Source organism: Macrotis lagotis, chromosome 3 (assembly GCF_037893015.1).
Source record: "Macrotis lagotis isolate mMagLag1 chromosome 3, bilby.v1.9.chrom.fasta, whole genome shotgun sequence".
Lineage (NCBI taxonomy): Eukaryota > Metazoa > Chordata > Mammalia > Peramelemorphia > Peramelidae > Macrotis > Macrotis lagotis.
Window position 1 is genome coordinate 232,781,630 of NC_133660.1, and position 20,481 is coordinate 232,802,110.

The 20,481-nt window shown below is 37.8% G+C and overlaps 1 protein-coding gene and 1 non-coding gene across 4 annotated transcripts in view; both read right to left on the reverse strand.

Moving 5' to 3' along the window:
- Nucleotides 1–962: 962 nt before the first annotated feature.
- Nucleotides 963–20,481, reverse strand: part of GTF2H1 (general transcription factor IIH subunit 1) — a 32,075-nt gene continuing 12,556 nt past the window's right edge. Inside the window, exons 3-16 of one of the 3 annotated variants that reach the window (XR_012477146.1) lie at nucleotides 16,653–16,845; nucleotides 15,485–15,650; nucleotides 14,088–14,181; nucleotides 12,356–12,505; nucleotides 12,183–12,262; nucleotides 8,975–9,105; nucleotides 8,780–8,867; nucleotides 8,069–8,157; nucleotides 7,593–7,710; nucleotides 6,635–6,725; nucleotides 6,147–6,262; nucleotides 3,448–3,540; nucleotides 2,191–2,476; nucleotides 963–1,240 (exon numbers count right to left, since the gene is read on the reverse strand). Coding sequence is in view for 1 of the 3 variants with exons in the window: in XM_074230162.1 (XP_074086263.1) it covers nucleotides 2,390–2,476; nucleotides 3,448–3,540; nucleotides 6,147–6,262; nucleotides 6,635–6,725; nucleotides 7,593–7,710; nucleotides 8,069–8,157; nucleotides 8,780–8,867; nucleotides 8,975–9,105; nucleotides 12,183–12,262; nucleotides 12,356–12,505; nucleotides 14,088–14,181; nucleotides 15,485–15,650; nucleotides 16,653–16,845 (1,496 nt within the window). In the remaining 2 variants the exon portion in view is untranslated. Of the gene's footprint in view, nucleotides 1,241–1,267; nucleotides 2,477–3,447; nucleotides 3,541–6,146; nucleotides 6,263–6,634; nucleotides 6,726–7,592; nucleotides 7,711–8,068; nucleotides 8,158–8,779; nucleotides 8,868–8,974; nucleotides 9,106–12,182; nucleotides 12,263–12,355; nucleotides 12,506–14,087; nucleotides 14,182–15,484; nucleotides 15,651–16,652; nucleotides 16,846–20,481 lie in introns of those variants that run through there. The other 2 variants (XR_012477145.1, XM_074230162.1) reach the window with 2 other exon arrangements.
- Nucleotides 13,702–13,808, reverse strand: LOC141519833 (U6 spliceosomal RNA). The gene has a single exon (XR_012477464.1). It is a non-coding gene; the product is annotated as a U6 spliceosomal RNA (small nuclear RNA).

A 20,481-nucleotide genomic window follows, 5' to 3' on the forward strand; every position in this document is an offset into this window, starting at 1 on the left:
GTGCAGGTAGGATGGTCTTCAGCTGAATTTGACCAGATCTTCTCATTTTAAAGCCCATTAGCATTTGCAATCTTTTTGGGGGAGGAATAAAACTTAAGCTAACTAATAAATTAATGAGTTAATGGCATTAGTTCTCCTAATACACTACTAGTTCAAGCATAGGGACAAGACCTTGCTTAAGCCAATTTCCACTGAAATGATTACAGAGTACTGAGGATGAAGAGTACTAAAACCCCAAATTCTCTGACATCACCTTTGCACTGATCTCACTTCTTCATGGCATCCATGCATTACTATAAGGCACAGGTCTAGCTGTGTCATCCTCCCCTTCCCCCCAGTGGTTCCCCAACCTTTATATTATCAAATATAAACTGAGTTGGAATTCTAATCTCTCTACAGCCTGGATCTTTTTTACTTTACTTTTCTTACTTACTATATACACCTTCAACTTTCGCCATATACAGGACAATTTATCTTACACATCATATTTCATCTACCATCCCTGGAATATAATTGTATAACAAGTAAAATTGAAGTTTAAAAAAATTGTTTTTATATTGTTGAAAATATAAGATCAAGTATCTAAATACTAATCTTTACAATCCCTCTCAGCTCTGAAAGCTAAAGAATATTATAATCTGTAGTGTGTGTTTGTGTGAAATTATCCCACCCCCCCCCCCACATCCAGAAGCACCTGGTGATCACTTAAGGCAGAGTCTGTTTTTCATTCTATCTCTGTTAAATGTCAAATATAGCAGAAACTAACTTGCAAAAAGGCCAAGTCTTAGACCAAATAGCAACCTCAGTCAGTTTGACAGTGGCATGAAGGCAATCCTGGTTTGAAGAAAAAGACTCTTGGCTCATTTGGTGTTCTTGGGCTTGGCAATAAACAAAGGACCCCCCCCCCCTTTGTCAATTTAACTGCCTTGTTCAAAATGGGCAACTAGCCTCTGCTGGAGTCTGCCAAAGGTCTACAATTAGCCCCCTGAGTAAGGTAAATTGAAGCCGACTGAAATTCAGGGATACCTTACGTTGAGACACGAACTTCCAAGAAAATTGCAATTCAGAGTCTAACAATGATCACCGATTAAGAGTTTTGGTGGCCTTTCTCTACTAAATTCCCATGTTCAACTGCTGAATAAAGTTTTCACTTGTGTTCTGAATATGACATTGTTACATGAAACATGCTTCAAAGTCAGTCATGAGCACCCTAATCCAATGCACAATCAGATATAAACACCTAGAAATAATGAAAAAACACAGAATGTGTCAGTTAAAGTGTGTATAAAACGGGTTTACTTTTTTTGTATATTTTTTAATACAAGACAGCTAAGTCTTAGATAAACAGTGAGTTGATCCTATTAGGAACAAAATATGGCACAGATTCCAGATACAATATCATATCTAACTTTTCTTTTTGCATTCACACGCTTTCCACTCTATGCAATGATTATCGATTCGCCAAAAATAATTTTAACAGTCAGGTAGAGACTGGAGAAAAACAGACTTCAGAAACACTTTTTATTTCTCTTAAAGAGGTGAAAATAAGTAAATGATTCTTATAGTTTTTTTCACTTGTAAGATCTTTAAACTCTTAGAAAAGCAGTTTCCTCAAAGCACATGCCATCTTAAAAAAATCTCAGCAGTGCACATGTGCACTCAAACAAAACCATGCAGCTCCATTGTCTCTTGAAAAAATTTTGCATAAAAAATTCAAGACTTTCTGCAAAACTGTTCCCCTTGTGTCATTCCAGGACCCCAAACCACAAATAAGCGCTCAGTGCAATTCTATTGCTTCTCATTTCCGTAGGAAACACAGAGCAGAAGATGCCTCTGACCACAACTGTCTCCTGATGGTTAGAGCGACAGCTTCTCTCTGCTTTATTTAAAATACTCCTTTTCCAACCTGTTTCAGTAAAGTACAAACAGAATCCAGTAAAACGTGAGGATCCAGTGGAGGAAAAAAACAAAAACAAAACATTTAATTTCTACCCTGTGCCATGTACTTAAAAAAAAAGTTAGAAATTTTTTTCAGATTTTATCAATTCTTTTTTAAAGTTACTTTTTATTTCTGAAAGCAGCTCTTAATGCAAATCAAAAGCAGTTCCTGAGTAACTGCAGTAAACAGTGTCTTTTTAAAATATATATATTTTTTGCAATTCAGCTTGTTTTGGTTCTGCCTTAATTTACCTCCCAGTGTTCAAGTTTAACCACAGCTCCTTTCACTCCAGAATGTGCAAGTTCAATAGCATCAGCTCCCAAGTCCAGTGGCTGCAGACGTCCCTGCAGCATCATCTGGATGATGTTCGAGCTGCTCAGGATGTGTTCCCACAACTGCTGCAGAGAGCATCCCAGGGAGGGACCAAAGCCTCCCCTGCCTGGGGCTCCTTCACGTCTTCTTCAGCAGGCGCCGGGACTGCCACGTGTGGAGTTTATTGTAGGCCGTCTGCAGCATCTCTTCTATGTGACTTACCAACTGAAAAACAACCAAAGACTTCTGACACCACCAGGGAAGGCTGCCATGTTTCTGCTGACACGCCCTTCACTGGTGAACGACAATGCTGACCACACATCAGGGTCACCCTGGCCAAGGAAGAGCAGGGTCTAGAAACAGCAGAGGGGCTACCCTTGGCTTGGGTGGAGTAGGCTCCATTGCTGCCCAAGGGATTGTGGCTCAGGATCCTGTAGTCACAGTTGCTTTAGGAGGAGTGCTGGGATGACCCTTGAGGGGCACAGTCCCGAATCACTTGACCCAAGCTTAACAGTATTTTTTGAGTCTTTTTAGAAACTTGCTGACATTGAGGGGCTTCTCTAAGCCAGAGAGAGGGGTGTGTGTGTGTGTGAGTGAGTGAGAGAGAGAGAGAGAGAGAGAGAGAGAGAGAGAGAGAGAGAGAGAGAGAGAGAGAGAGAGAGAGAGATGACTCCATGTTGGGCTTCTGAGCCTTCTCACTTGGTTCAGTTTGGCAGTCCAAACTGGAAGCCATTGGTTTTTCTACTTTTAAAAATTGCTGCTCTTAAGAAAAATTGAGAAGTAGTTCTATATCATAGAGAATGGTTAAGTTTTCTGATTAAGAAGCAGCATATTTGTGGAGGTTTGAAGAGACACAGAATAACACTTAAATGAGTGAAAACAACTCCTTTTTGAATAAAATTTTTTTTGGTATTTCCTTAATATTAAAAAAATCACCTGTTTGTAGAGAGATGTGTTATCTTCTAAAGTCTCACTTGTGAGGAACTCTACAGAGTCTTACCTTGCTCAGTGACTTAGTTCATTTGTTTGTCTACTGGGGCAACATTTTAAAGAAAACTTTTCTATCTATGCTCTGCAACCCATTATGTTTACATGTAGAATGGTAAATAATCTTGGCTAACTGAAAAATAAACCTACTCATTAATACAAAATCAGATACATACAGGGAAAAAAAAAAACTAACATTATTTTCTTACATTTGTGCTTAAATACTGTCTCCGAATTTTTTCTTGGAATGGGCAGAGCTTAGTAGCTTGGAATCGTTCCAAATTACTCTTCATCCTCACTACCTGAAAAATAAGAGCAAATACACTGAGAAGCAGTGCAGCACATGGTTGACCTTTTAATCAGAAAATACCCGGTTCAAGTAGTACCTCGGACACATGGCAGCAACCTGTCTTTAACCTTGCTCCTCCTCACAACTCAAAAGATCTTCTATTGACTGTTTATTTTGCCTCAATGTGTACATGGTCTTTCCCCCAACAGAAGGTCATCTCCTTGCAGGAGATGGCAGAGAATGGGGAAGCAACCCTGTTTCTTTTTCGACTTGTTTTCCCACTGCAAGGTCTGGCATAGAACAGGCACTAAGTAGTAAAATGTTCACTGAAGAAACGAAGAGCTTTGTTTTACCAAAAAATGTAATCCCTAGAAATAAGATGAGAAGTGACTGCCCTGGGTACATGATTTAGGTTTTCAGTGCCTAAGATAACTCGAAGACTATGAACCACAGATGAAGCAGTTTCTATACTGGGAATTTTCTAAACTGATAAAAATGTCTGGGTCAAAACTATCCACTAACCCAATACAAAAACCCACAAAGCACTATAGTATAGCCCCATGCTGAATTTTCTTTAGATGGAAAATTCTCTGGTTTGCCTTCAGAGATCTGACTCCACATCTTCCACATTTTCTTTTTTTTAATTTTTTTTTTTAGGTTTTTGCAAGGCAAATGGGGTTAAGTGGCTTGCCTAAGGCCACACAGCTAGGTAATTATTAAGTGTCTGAGACCAGATTTGAACCCAGGTACTCCTGACTCCAGGGCTGGTGCTTTATCCACTACACCACCTAGCCGCCCCTGATCTAATGCACTTTAAAAAATTTATTTTTCCAGCAACATGCAAAGAGAGTTTTCACCAATCATTTTTTTTGCAAGGTTTTTAAGTTTTATATCCCACCCCAAGCAATCTAATATAGGCTCTACTTGTGGAACTATGCTAAACACAGATCCATGTTAATCAGGTTGTGATTTTTTGCGCTGTGTTAGAATCTTTGTTTGAAGGGTCATTAGATACTGTCTTGTTCACTTTACATCTAAATTGCAGTTCTGTAATTCCTATCCTTGTCCTCTGCTCTCCAGCTTCCTTTTGACTTTAGTATTTCTCCTTTCAAGAGCTCCTAGAAGTAGATAACAGTTGCCTGGCTCAACAGATCCAGGCACAGTGTGGACATGGACAATAAGAAAGCTAGAGTTTTGCAACCTTTTTCCCTTTCTTTTCTGTCACATTTTCCCATCTTCCACTCTACTGGTACAGTTTAAGCCTCCCTTCTGTGTCTTTATACCTATTTTCTTAGATTCCTCTTGGAAATACTTTTGTCATTTTTTCAAGGAACATTTCATTGCCCTGCTAAGTTGAATCCTATTTAAGAAGGACCCCAATCTGCATTTTGTGCAAATCTTTGTTACTCATTAGTGACATAGACATAGCTAGAGTACATTTTGTGCCAGTCACCTGAAAATTCTTGTTCCTCTTCATAAACTCTGAGTTTTTTCTCTTCTATTTGGTAACTCCCAGCTAACTGATGGTATCTAAGAGAGCTATTTTTGGATAAATGATTTTCCCATCTCCAACTCCCTGCAAACAGCTGCTAAGAGCTGAGGATCCTCCAAAAGCACAGGGCTGGGGAACATTTCTACTTGAGAAGGTACCACAGGATCCCTTTGTTCTTAGATCACAACCAAGCTTCTCTGCATTAAAGGGTCTCAAATCTGGCTCCAGCTTATGACTTTCAGGTTTTACCACACATCTGACTCCTTTGAACACTAAGCTCCCTACCAGACTCATTGCTTACTCCTGATGCCTGAGTGGTCCTCTCTACTCCAACCTTACAGACTCTGAAAATATTATTAGGTGAATCTAATTTAAAGTTAAGGACTAATCTCCATTCTGGCTGGCCTCTTGCCTTTAACTAGCAGTGCTCCCTTTCCTTGCTTAGTTTGAATGCTAGTAAAAGCTGCCAGCACCTGACTTTTGAGAAAGATCTCACAAAGAACTATGATTCCTTGTAAAGCTTTATCTAACTAATGCTCTTTTCCCAGCTGCTGGATCTTCTCCCCCTTATGCCTACCTGGCAACTGGGATACACTATAAGTTCAAAAGATGTTTGTTAAACTGAACTGAAGCAACTGAGCTTTAGGGGAAATTGCTTCCTGGTATCCCTCTTTCCCAAAGTAGAATGAAGGCAACATGTTGGTGAAAACAGTCACTGTGTCTTTACTATCAAGTTACCCCACTTTTCTAACGGACTAATGTAACTGGACTGAGGGCCAGCTAGGTGATGCAGTGGATAGAGTACTGGTCCTGGAGTCAAGAGGACCTGAGTTCAAACACAGCCTCAGACAATAATTACGTACCTGTGTGACTTTGGGCAAGTCACTTAACCCTACTGCCTTGCAAAATGCAAACAAACAAACAAATAAATAATTGCTCTGCTGGGATTCTGGGTCCTTGATCAACATGCCTTAAATAGAAAAGGGCCTTAAAAAGAACAAACTTGAATTAAGGTAAAACTTTAAATTTATCCCATTAAGAATCTATTTCTGATTTAGAATCACCAATTCCTGAGCCATAGAACCACCACTAGCAATCAAAGCAGATTGGAATTTCTCCATCCTCACTTTTTCTTCTAGGAATGGTGTGTTTACTGGAAAACAGGACCAGAAATGCCTCAGCAGCTCCCCCACGGCCACATACAAATGTTTGAGTTCTGACTGAATGTCATTTGGCACCATCTCTGCAAGAAAAAAAGGAAAGGACTTTTATAATTCAAGTCCTCTCTTTGCACCATATACAGAATCCACATGACTGGCCCCTTTGTACTCAAATACCATGTGGATCTATTCCTCTGAGATCTTAACAGATCTTCCAGAGCTTAAGATTTTCTCCAGGAGATCAGATAACAATTTTATTTATAATTAACTGTAAAAAATAAGTGATTAAGTGTAAGATTTCATTTAACTTGACATATTTCCTCCCAGCATAATAAACTTATATATGGGCCAGGTTTAAAAAAAAAAATTGTTACTGGTTACAACATTATGAGAGTTTATGCCCCCCCCACTCTTTTTTATCCAAGGGACACCAGTTGACTCTTTGATACACATACGGTTTATGGCTTGCTGTGGTCCTCCCTGCATAAGTGCTCCTCCAGGGGATAGGGCTGTGATGGTACTACTTGCAGCACCACTTGAAAGAACCTGGAGAACAAGAAACAAATTTTTTAGAATTTCAGATTATATAAAAATAAAAGTAAAAAAAATTCAGAAGAATAAGAAAGAATAGCAGATGAAATTCAATAGGAGTTTCACATTCTTATATTTTAAAGAGGCACCATGCTTTTCCTTCTACTACTCAAGGATGTCCCTCAATTTCTTACCATCAGACCAGGGTGATCACTATCTGAAATATCAGGGCACTCACTAAGTGCTTAAAGAGACCAAGGAGAGCAGTAGTATTTAAATAGGGCCTTTCTTGTGGAGTAAGTGAAATTATTTTGCCCAATTACTTTACACACTGTTTCTGGTAAAGTAGAATGATAGCAATAGTGAATGAAAGAGACTAGGTTAGGAAACAGGCTGTAATGATCTGTCTTCTTGGTATTAGCTAAAAAGGATAATCGATTTAATAGAAATTCAGTCATTTATTTATTTAAAATGAAGCACAGGAAATGGAGACAATTAGTTAAAAGAAAAATCTCGAAAATATATTCTTCACCGTGTCAGTATTTGGGGAAATTTCTCTGGGAAATTTCTAGTCTAATGTTTCCACTAAGGTCACATGCATACACGTACATAACATGAGCAACCTCAATACTGCTTTTTTCTTCACTAATATCTATTATGAACCAATATCCACAACTATTTAAAAAAAAAGAAGAAAAAATTTTGAGTAGGTAACCTCTAATGTCCCTTCTAATTTTCATATTCCAGGATCCTGTGATTCTCCTTAAACCAGGAACAACAAACAGGAAATATCATTTGGCAGAAATAATTATTTTAAAGCTCCTTCAGAATCTATCCCAAGATAAGTTAAGGATGTAAGAGTTACCATCTGAAGTTACCTACCTGAGTTAGTTTGGGTGTGTAAGTTTCCATCTCTTGCTTAATACTCTGAAAAGAATTGATAATGTCCTGACTTGTTGCATATTGAAGAGACTGAATTGGTGTTGGACCATGATAATACCTGAAGATTGAAGAAAAAGTTAATAATAGATCAATTTCAAATGTTTTGCCTTTCAACTTCCTCAGAAGTAACCATATGGTTTTCCTGATGTTGCAGAAATACGAGACATTTCAGTAAAATTATTCCATTCTCTACACTATATTCAAGAAAGCAACAAATTTGTGGAGAAGTTATTCACTGGACTTTGAGATCACAAGATGTGTAAAATGTCTTGAACTGTAATCATTTCAGTTAAGGTGTGAAATCTTCAAGGGAGTATTTGCTAAATGCTGTGCTATTCTAGAATCACTCTCCACACACAATTGGTTTATAAAAACAATCACACTTTACAAGTATTTTAATTTGAAAATGAACTTACCTATCTGACTTCTTCAGGCTTAGTGCAATTGTTTTTATGCTATTATTTTTCCCCAAGTCTTCATATTCAATGGATTCCTGTAACTTCACCTGGAATTATTTATAAACGTGAGATTATATGCTAATAGTCACTTAAGATAACAAGTAAATAAAAGGAACCAAGGCTCATAAATCTTTCTTTACATTTATCTCAAATAAACCCAAGTAAAGAGTAACACCTGAAGTGACATCACATTATATAGTATTAAATATATTTCCGAAAAGACTTGAATGAGACATTTTGAGAGCATTTTTCTTGTTCCAAATTGTTTCCTTATTCCATTCTTCTGCTCACAAGATAGCAAGACTACAATGTCTCCCTAAAATTTTTAGGACCAAATATGAATGCCCTAGTAAGACATCAAGGGGTGCTATTTCAATAAAGTACTTATCTATCTGTAGGCCCCACTAGTTTGCCCAAATTAATTTCTGCCTGCGTATTGTGGAAAGACATAATTCTATCCATAGTTATCGAAGATCAAGGATGCTTATTAGACAATCATTATTTTGTCTTTATGTTTCCTCCAGAATCAATAAAACGAGATTGTGGGACTAGTCCTTTTCAGCTCCAAATTCTATGAGTGTCAAGGAGGGAGAGGTAGAGTGAACTGAATAAAAGGAATAAGTAAAGGAAGACTGAATTCTGCTGCCAAGTAATAGTTCTATTCCTTACCCTTTTGACTGGAGGCTGAAAGACACCTGAATCCTGAGAGTTCCCATCTGTGCTATTGTTTTCATTGTGGTGATTATTTTGTGCTTCACTAAAGATGAAAAAAAAAATTCTTTTTAAATGGTAAAGGATAAGAGAAAATGTAGAAATAGCCTCAAGATTCCAACTGTGATTCTTGTGCAAGCAATAAAACTTAACTGTTTCCTGAGACCCGCTGCCAGGACCATAGCACTATGGTGGTTAAATCTCTTGATGATCGCAGCATTGCTATTCTCCTTTATGCATTTTGAAGAGTTGGAAGTAGATGGCACAGGGGAAACCCCATATCCCTGTAAAGAACAATATGAAGTTATGATATAAATTATTTGTAAAAATAGGGTTTTTCTCTAAATTCCCAAATAAGGATCCTTTTGAAAAACTGTCAGAGTGAATCTTTGGGAAAATACATGTTTGAAAGAACTTTGTTGAATAACCGGTGCTTAAAACCGCTCCCACATAATTACTAAATTCTTAGGTTTAAGTCTTCAGCACATCATCCATGAAGACTTGTATACTTAAGGCAAGGAATAAAAGCAAATTCAATAGCAAGACCAGAAAAAGGGCAGCTAGAATCTAAAAGAGAGAGTGATGGGTAAGAGACCAAACCCAACAACAGAACCCCACCCTTCCCAAACACAAATCGAGAGGAAAAGCTGTCCAAAATGTGGGACCCCAGAAAGAACAGCAAACATGGAGCTTTTTATTTTTAGTTTTTTTCCCCAAGGCAATGGTATTAAGTGGCTTGTCCAAGGCCTCACAACTAGGTAATTATTAAGCGTCTGAGGCCAGATTTGAACTCTGGTACTCCTGACTCCAGGGCCAGTGCTCTAACCACTGCACCACCTAGCTGCCTCCACACATGGAACTTTTAAAAAAATTCTCTATATTAATGGAATCATAGATCTGGTGTCTCTTACTGTTTTTTTAACCCTTAGAAGAAAAATCAATAGATCTATTTCTCTCTCCCCCTCCCCCATATATGAAAAAGAATAACAGAATATGAAGATCTGTTTGAAGCAATGAATTCCAACTTCAATCCAGTTGTCCCTGCTATGGATTTCATCCTTTGTAATAACTTTCCAGGCCTCCAAGGAAATTCATGGTCTCCCTCTCTGATACCCTGTCGAGTTAGGAACTATTGCTTTAGTGCTGGCTGAGGGTTGTCTCGAACTTACAGAAAAACAAAAATTACACTAAAAAGAATCTGTGTTACTGTGATCTGTAACAAGAGACCAAGGTCTCACAATATCACAGACACATCCACTGATTATATATTACATATTTTAAATTTCAAGGAATTGTGATAGAATTCATATTTTAAAGTTAGACATCAACAAAAATCTTAGGTTTTAAATTGAACAAATTTAAGTTAAACAGAATTATTCACTGTGAGCGAAATAGACATTTTCTCAATTTATTTCCATCTCTTAAAGAAGTGTCAAACCTAGTTTGTAAGACTTGACGCTTTAGATATTAGGGAAAAAATATTTTCTCACAAATACTATCACATCAGAGCTTACACTCTGCCTAGTCTCATGCCACAATTGGTATAAGTAAATCACATGTGTGGAAAGATTTGCTTTATGTCAATTGTTTCTACAATAAGAACAGCAGAATTAGATTAGATGGATGACTTAAATATATTAAAATATCATTTTACACTTTCCAGGAAATAGCTTCAAATTATAGGAGAACAAATTGTTGGAAATTAATTAGGACATTGCTGATCACACCTCACAAAAACCATAACAAAGTATACAACAAGAAAGTCACTGTAGACACTTTCCATTACAGGAAACCCTTATGAAATTAAGGCCCATCTACTCTGATGATTTCTTATACCTTGCCAATGGCTTGTTGTCCAACTAGGAACTAGTCTGAGTAGATATGGAGCGATCTAGAAAGGGCCACTGGGTCACGAATAAAGGAACATTCCCACAGTGATGAAATTATAAACCATTTGAATCAAAGATACTTTCAGTGTCTATAAAAAAAAAATTTGTCCTTCATTTTTGAAGAAGACCATGACATCAGAAAGATGATGCCATGACAAGCCTATTAACTAGATCTGAGTGAGGGGCTGCTGTGCTAAGTCATCAGTCTCACTTTCCTTCAGAGAAATCAGAAATCAGGGTGATGACTTGCCCAAGGTCACACAGCTAATAAGTGTCAAAGAGTCTGAGGCTGGATTTGAAAACACATCCTCTTGACTTCAGGGCCAATGTTCTATCCACTGCACCACCTAGCCGATTGCCTCGAATTCCGGGCCATCTGTAATCTTTCTGATTCCTATCTGGCCACTGGCCTTAGATGACTCTGGAGGAGAAAGTGAGGCTAGTGACACCGCACAGCACCCCCTCACTCAAATTCAATTCACCTGCATGTCATGGCATCACTTCCCTGATGCCAAGATCTTCTTTGATAATGAAGGACAAGTAGCGACAAACTTTCAGTGTCTTATTTTAGTGTATAATCTGAATATAAAGCACAGCATCCTGCAACAGGACATTTAGGAAAATCTTTTAGACAGAAATAACAGACCATTTTGTCACTAGATTTGGTGATAACTGAGATTATGGGTTTTTAACCTTTATTCCATTTTTAAGACATTCTACTGCTCCCCCCCAATGTTGAGGTTCAAATTCTCTCCCTCTGCTACCCATTGAGAAGGCAATATATCAATTATATGTATGAAATCATGCAAAACATTTCTCTATCAGCTATGTTGCAAAAAATAAATCTCCCCCCACCAAAACGAGAAAAATAAAGAAAGTGAAAAAAATTATACTTCAGTTAGCACTCAAAGAGTTCATCAGTTCTCATCATAAATCTTTTGGAACTATCAAGGCTTACTCTATTGATCAGAGGTGTACTTTTGCAGATGATAATCATTACAATATTGCTGACACTGTGTACAATATTCTGGTTCTTCTCACTTCATTTTTCATCAATTCATTAAGTCTTTTCAGGTTTTGCTGTGCCCCCTATCATTTCTTATATTACAAATAGCATTCCATCAGAATGATAACACCACAACAGGATAAAGATTTATATTCAAAGGGTAAGCAGTTTTATAGTGCTCTGATCATAATTTCAAACTGTTCTCCAGAATTCTTTTTTTTTTTTTTGAGGATTCTTGGTTAGTGATGAGGTCTAATATTACTGTGGCTTGTTGCCTATATTCATACCTGAAAGAAATGTTAAACTTCAGTCAGAGATTAGTAGAAATTAAAGATTTAATTCCATTCAAATTTAGGTCTCTTGACTTTGATCTGTGGACCCTATGGTTAAAAATACCTGCCTTAGGTTACCTCAAAACTGTATTTTTTTTGGTTTTCTATAATAAAAGTCTTCTATTTTTCCTTACCTCATCTAATGATTTATCCTCTAGTGCTGTCAAATCGAGTAGTGGGTTTTTCACTCCTAGTGATACCATTGTTTTTAAACCTAGAAAACCAAACAAAACTCAAGAGTCATTTCACATCATTTCAGAGACATATAATCCTTAATCTAAATCAGAATGCTGACAGTGATACTCACCCTTTTCATCCATTTTGGCACATTCTGCAAAGAGATCTTTTGATCCTGTGTTAAGCCGATCCCTATGAAAATAATGGGACTGAAAAAACCGTGTCCAGAACTCTTTTTCAGTCATGTTATGTGGAACATTTTCTGCATATTTCATTTTTACTGTGGGGAAACAGAACAGATAAAGCTGTATAATTAAATCTAGAGACTACTTAAAAAGCAAATCAAAACAAATGTTTATTAAGTTGTTTAAGAATAGCCTGAAGAGTAAGACTTAAGTTGGATAGGATGACGTAGAATGAGGTCAAATGCCCCCTCAGTGGAGATCAATGATCTTAGAGGATGCACATAAAGTAATTTAATTCAACAAGCAGATATCAAGTACCAATATTTGGTGTGTTAGGTTAGACTAAGGGCTGATGCAAGAACAAAATCCTAATTGTTTTTACCCTTAGGGAGTTAAAGAGGGTAGGAAATAACCTAGACATTAATAAATATAAACAAGTATAAGTAATCTTTTTGGGAGGAAGGGAGAATCATTAACAACCAGGGGAATAAAGAAGAGGGTTTGAAGGGAGTTAGAAGTTCTAGGAGGCTGAGGAACAGAAGAACATTTTAGGTAGGGAGGATGGTTTACACATGGAAAGGACACAACAAACAGTGAGAAGGTGAGTTTGATTCTAGTAAAGATTGTGTGAGAAAGTAATGTTTAATCAGTTTGAACAGGCAAGTTGTCAAGGCTGTGTGGAACAGTGGGTCTATGCCACAAGAGAAGCAACCTGAGAGATGAGAAGGGAAAGCCATCGGGGACAACTATGACCATCCTGCTGAGAGGTTGGAAGTGGGTGAACTTGGGTAGCTGTAGAGGTTGTAGAGAGAAGGAAATACATGAGGTTTTGTGGAAGTAAAACTGCCTAGCCCTGACAACTTACAACTGGCCAGTGTTGCTGGGGAAAGAGGACAAACAATGTTTCTTAGATTCTGGGGTCCTGGTAACTTGGACAACAGTAGTGAACTGGACAGAAATAGGAAAGTGAGGGATGAGTTTGTGGAAAGATGATGAGCTGTTTGGACATGATGAGTTTAAATGTGGTACCCAGGAAGCAGATGACATGCAGACTTCGCAGACAGGAAATTAAGGTGGGGCACACAGATTTAGGTATTATTTGATTAGACAGCACATTTGAACTCATGGGACTTGGAAAATGCCAAGAAAAAATTAACAGAGAAAAAAGATTCTGGTTAGATCCTGGTATAGCCAACAGAGGTGTTAAGAAATGGATTGGGATTCTATAAAGGAAACTGAGTACAATTAGTAAATCAGGTAAGGTTGTACCTCAAAAGTCCCTAAAATGTTATTTAATTCTGAGACTGTGAATAAGATTAATTACATCCTTGCGCAGGGGCCATGCTAATCTTCTCTGTATCGTTCCAATTTTAGTATATGTGCTGCTGAAGCGAGCACATGAGATTAATTACATACAATCTAATTACAAGTAGTGGATGACGAAGCAGTAAGAAATTAATGTGAATATATAGTTCTAAATGAAACAAAATGGTTTAGATTTGTATTATTCTCTCTGTGAATCAAAAAATAAAAATGGTCCTTTTAATCTTTTAGAGAAACCTAATCTGATCAAATGAAGCTTTAATGGAAAGACAAACCGAAAAGAAGCAAGAATTGGGAGCTGTCTTTCAAGGATGCATCTCTCTCTGTCTCTTTGAGGGAAGAGTACCTTCTTACCTGCTGGGTAGGTCCTAAATATGGACTCAATGATATCAGAAGTTAAGTTATATCTTAGGCCATTACATCCATCTGTTTGGGGGCGGACATCAGCCTAAGAGAAAGAACACAAACAGAAGCCAATTGGAATGACACAAGAAGGATAATACTTGAGCACTAACCAGAGAGTAGGCACAGGGAACAAAACTGTTTGACTTTTTCAACCATTTAGGTTGCTGTCTATATTCTCCCCAGCCTTTTTCTCTGTTACTAAGTCAAGGTCCCAAAGGTCCAGCTATGTACAATAGTCAATTTCTGAAGACTTTTACTTCTAGAAATTTCACAATGGAAAATGAGTGAGTTCAAGGATGGCAAAGGGCTGACACCTGCTGAGTATTTGTCCTTTCCTGGAAACCTCATCTACTTTCTATTTAAAAAAAAAATCTTAATATAATTTTTTCCTATTACATGTAGAGTAAGTTTTCAATTTCATAATAATTTCCTCTTCATCTATTCCTTGCCCCATTTGACACCTAATAATCTGATATAATTTATACATATGCAATCATATTCACATATTTCCATATTAGTCATGTTGTAAAAGAAGAATCAGAACAAAAAGAAGAAAAATCACTAGAAAGAAAAAAACAATAAAAAGTGAAACTAGTATGCTTTGATCTGCATTCAGACTCTAAAGTATTCTTTCTTTGGAAGTAAATGATATTTTCTATAAGTTTTTAGAATTTTTTTTTGACCACTGTATATTATGGAAAAGAATTACCTATCATAGCTGCCTCACCTCATTTCAAAATACAGTACTAGCTAAATTTACAGTACAGTGAACTGACCAGTCATCTCCAATTTTTGGAAGCAAGCCTTGAGCCCAGGCAGCTCCGGATGAGTCTCAGGTCAGTTGCACTGCCACTATATTCCTCTCAATTTTATAATGCACTTTAATTTAGATAATTACAAAAATGCTTCAGAAGGCAGAATTCTAAGAAGAGGTGTGCCATAATTTACAACAAGGGGGAAATAAGAACTAGTTATTTGGAGGTCAATATGGAATACAGGCGACTCTGCTTAAAACCCAGATTGCCTCAGAACTAGAATAATCAACAAGCTATCTATGAACGCTAACTAATTACTATCTATGAACATTATCTAATTACTCAGTCTAAAGCACAAATGGTAAAAACAGAAGTCAAAATAAATCTTTAATATATGCCATTTTAATAATTAATAATAATGTTAACACAATGAAAAATTTAAATTCAATATAACATTTTACTCTTGCCAGAAAATACCAAAGTTCTGGTAGAAAATCTGGCATAAATATTATAAATTTTTATCTACTATCAGGTATATAATTTCCAATTTTTCTTTCCTTAGAAGTCTGAGAATAAACTCAGGTCACATACCAGAAATGCTGCAGAAATGCCCACATCCTGCTTGTGATTGGAGGCTGCAGGGTTATCCACAGCATTTATGCTTAAACGATTGGCCCAGAATTCCTCAGCACTGATCACCTGACTCACAACCAGGTCTTTATAAAGCTGAAATAAAACAGGATCTTCTTGCAGCATTCTGGTGATAGAATATATTAAATAAAAAAAATCAAACTTTTTAGAATAATGTACTATACAAGTAGCATCAAAACACATAATCCTGAACTGATATCAAGGATCAACACTATAAACTCTTTCATTTCTTCTTCAACAATCAAAGCAGAAAGCATTTTAGGAGGATTATATTTAGGCCAGTGTGGGTGGTGTTGTAATAATGGAATAATATTGCCTTGGGTATGGTAGTAGAAGAAAGTTCCAGCAAATATTTTTTTCCCCCAGTGACTGTCTTGCCCAGGAAAATCTTGACCATTGATGAGACACTGAAGAATTACAGGAATTTTTAATTTAAACTCAAATTCTGAGGCAATCTCTCTGCCAACTCTCACTCTCATTTGTTTCCCCCCCTCTGGAAGATTAGCTATGCTGACAGTTTCTGGTTTTTTTTTTTTTTTTTAGGTTTTTGCAAGGCAAATGGAGTTAAGTGGCCCAAGGCCACACAGCTAGGTAATTATTAAGTGTCTGAGACCGGATTTGAACCCAGGTACTCTTGACTCCAGGGCCAGTGCTTTATCCACTGCGCCACCTAGCAGTCCTATGCTGACATTTTCTAATACTGTCTAGGGTGGGAACTCATTCTCTCCCTTTTTCCCTTCAATATGCTTCCTCTTTAGTTCTTTAAATAGACAATCTGGTATGCTTCAGAGAAAAGAGTACGATTCTAGGAATCAAGAGATATAGATTCCAATTACAGCCCTGCCAGCGAAAGGTTGTGTAAGTGCAGACAAATTACTTAACATTTTTTAGTGTCACTTTCTTCTCCTATAAAATGGGAACAACAATCCCCACTTTCCAATTATTATTAGGATTGAATGGAAGCACACAAGAGAACTGAAAAATTATCAACTTTTTTTTTTTTTACTAGTGACATTATTATTACATGGGGTTACTCCAATGCAGCCCAAGTGGGAATAGCGAAGCACACTGAAGAGGGAGCTTAGTTTTGGAACACTATGCTCTTCACCTGTTTTTCTCTTCCAGTTCTTTATTGGCTTTCCTCTTGAATTTGGGTAGCAACTGTTGAAGAAGGTCTTTCACAGCATCTCGCTCCTTTACAGCTGTGCTTTCATTAGAAAAATGGAAGTTGGTTGTGTCTCCTGCATGGAGGACCAGCTGAAGCTGGATTTTAGCTTTTCCTTCTGGACTGATTTTCTGGCCTAAAAACAAACATTAAGCTAATTAGCATGTGTTCATCAAGTGCCTATTCTGTAGGACCTCAGACAGCATACTATGTCTTATTTTCTTTTCAAATTCGAGGTCCAGTCAGCCTGCTCCCTATGGTAACAAGAAGTATGACAAGATAGTCTTTAGAGAAGTTTTTAAACCAGGTCCACACATCAACATCATCTGAGCAGCCACTGCTACAACATGTGTGATATAAGGATTACAAGCTTCTGTTTTTTTTTTAAAGGTTTTTGCAAGGCAATGGGGTTAAGTGGTTTGCCCAAGGCCACACAGCTAGGTAATTATTAAGTGTCTGAGGCTGGATTTCAACTCAGGTACTCCTGACTCCAGGGCTGGTGCTCTATCCACTGTGCCACCTAGCCACCCCCTTCTTTCTGTTCTTGAGGGACAATAGTGCTTACTGAAAACTTCTCATCTATTTACCTATAATCAATGAGCCCTAGATCAGAAAAACCATGATGAGCAGAATATTTTCTTTCAAAATAACTGATTAATAGTTTTATTTACATAATTTACAAGTTTTAATAATTTGATGTCCACCAGGAAAATAGTGCATTCTGAATCGGTCTCATGAGAATTTTCCTATATACCCTACTTCTTTGTTTAGAATGAAACCAAGATTAGTAGGGATTTTTCCTATATTTAAAGGATTTTATTTTACACAATTTAATGGCATTTTCATTTACACAAGCTCCCCTTATCTTCAGCTTAAAGATCTAAGCTTTGTTGAGACTGTTGCTACCTTTTTTGGTAGGCTCCAAATCTAGAAATTTATAAGGCAACAACTTAAGACACTGAAATCGTAGTGTCCTACAAAGTAAATGGAAGGACAATCTTAGAGTCAGAAGATCCAGAAAATGACCTTCCACTTGTCTTAAGAGTTCAGAAGATGCATGACCACAAGCACATCCCTTAACCCTCAGTATCCCAAATAGCACTCTAAGAGTATAAGATAGGGACAAACTGTATCTGTACTGCTCTAGGTCGTGTCGATATAGGAATTCATCATGTAGATGAATTCAGATCTAGCCTGACCTTCCTCTTCCCACCCAACATGACCAGAAAGCTAATCTAGTGCAGGCTGCAGGAGCCTAACTGGTGTACTACCTCTAGTCCAAGGGTCATATTGGTGTGGTATTGCCAAGGTAACATCAGGTGGGACTTGAAATTAAATAAATCTGGCAGCTTTTTAGGGATGAACTGTTTGATCAAATGGCTCTTGGCAGAAAAATGGGCCGCACTCAACTGGAGTGTTGTTAAAATTATTTTTCAAAAGGATAGGTCCATATGTCTGACCATGTCATACCCACTACTCAAACTCCAAAGGCTTTGGAACTAACTTCACAACCTTTTTCTGCTTTACTCCTCCTTCCTGCACCTGGCAGTCCAGTCAGATTGGGCTTTTGGCTCTTCCTCATGTAATGATACTCATCTCTTCTGCCTGAAATTCACTCCCTTCTCTGCTTAACTGAAGTAAAAATGAAGATAAATGTTGGATATTCTGATGAAGGTTCACCTTAGTATTTTCTGGGGCTCCTTAGATACTGGTTTGCTTATCCATGCAAATTATCTTCTACTTACTTTGTTTGTACTTTTGCTCCTAAGTGCTTGTTAAGCTTCTTGAGGTTAGGGTCATTTCATTTTTGTCTTATAGTACTTATAGTACTTGACCATAGCAGGCACATTTTTTGTTTTTGCAAGGCAATGGGGTTAAGTGACTTGTCCAAAGTCACACAGCTAGGTAATTAAGTGTCTAAGGCTGAATTTGAACTCAGGTCCTCCTGACTCCAGGGCATGTGCTCTATCATCTGCACCACCTAGCTGCCCCACCAAAGCAGGCATTTAATAGTGTGCTCATTCTGTGACTGATGCTCTGTAGCTAATGTAGATAAGGAAACTAATATAAGAGTATGTCCTATAATACTAACAGTACAATTGCTGGCAAAAGGGTAGACTTTTCAGAACTACAAGGCTAGGTCTTCTTGCTGTAGAAATGCTAATAAATTAAGAGCTCCAAAACTTTATTTGTAAATTGTAGCAATTTACCAAGGCAATGGTGGCTGGCTTCCCCAAAAAGCCTGTAAAAATGCCCTTTAATCCAGTGTGATCCAAGCATATTATGAGCTCTACAGAAACCAAAACTGTGTTTCTGTAAAAATATTTTTCAGGAAGCCCCAATGGAGATAAGGGGCAGAGTTCCTGGGCAATCCTGATAACCAATGACCCTGACATAACCACAGCATCTTGACTCCATTTAGGTTGTCCCAGGGTCCTTGTTCCTCTCCCTGATCTAGCTCTCCCGACTCACTGGGAGTAGGGTGGGGGTGAATCAGCTCAAACAGGAACTTAGCTGTCCCCACCACTTGGGTAAGCTAGGCCTGAAGACTGCATTTTACAATTTGGCATTACCTCTACTTTTTCTCCTATTACTAGTCATATAGGTGCAAACTTCTATCTTTTATCTCTGTCTTTCCCATTTCTATTCAACCTCTGTCTTTCTCACTCAGTTATTATCTAGTCTTCTGCAGTTGCTGTACTATTTCACAGTGAACAAAATACTCTTTCTGTCCTGGCCCTGAGACTTTTCTCTCCCTGGCACTCAATGACATTCTCAATCATCTACCTGGCACTGTCTGGACCTTCCTGAGCAGTTGGAGGAAGTCCCCCTATGCTGACTGAGGACATTACATACTCTTTTTATCTATCTTCTCACTGCATTTAGGTGTTTTTTATTCCTTCCTAATTGACTGCCTCACTTATTCAGCACAGCTGTGTCTTCCTCACCCTCTCACCTAATAACTCGCTTCTTGCTGTACTGAACCATGATTCTTGAAGTTACCTTCAATCTTTGTATGACTTCATTCAAATGAAACTGTTTTAATGTTACCAAAGACTTCTTAATCACTAGATCTGATGTTTTCTCTTAAATTCTGCTTCTCAATCAAACTGTGGCATTTGATGCTGTTGACTATCCTCTCTCCCTCTGAGTTGTTGCAATACTGCTTTGCATTTTTGTTTTTAGTAGCATTTACCATATCATCCTTTCACTTTGATTCTAACTGGAATTTGAATCTTTGCTCAGAAAATGACCTTCTACTTGTCTCAACTTGTGGGGGATCCATGATAAAATAGACGAGTAACCCCTTAGAGGGATTGATTCTTCTCTTACCGGACAACTCCTTAGTGGCTTGTCAACCCAGCTCACACCCCTAACTTTGGGCATGCTCCCAGGTACTGTCCTAGGCCCTCCTCTCTAACAACTCCCTTAATCTCAGGAAGTTAACTGTCTTTGTAGATGACTCTTGTGATCCAGGCCGAGTCTGTCCCCCAAGCTTCAGTGACCTATCACCAATTGTCCATTGGCCACTTCAGACTTCTCTCCCAGTGCTTATCTGAAACAGTGAATCAACAAACATTTGTTAAGTGTGTCCGATGTGCTAGGCCTTGTACTAAGCTCTAAATGTTCACAGGTTGTGTAACAGCCAGCTGTATCTGGAGTTATTCTGGCTTGAATGTGAACTGTAATGAGATTTTACCTAAGCAGCTGTTTGACATTGTCAAATAAACCCTATATTCTTCTTTACCTAGTCTGATAAATTAATTCATTA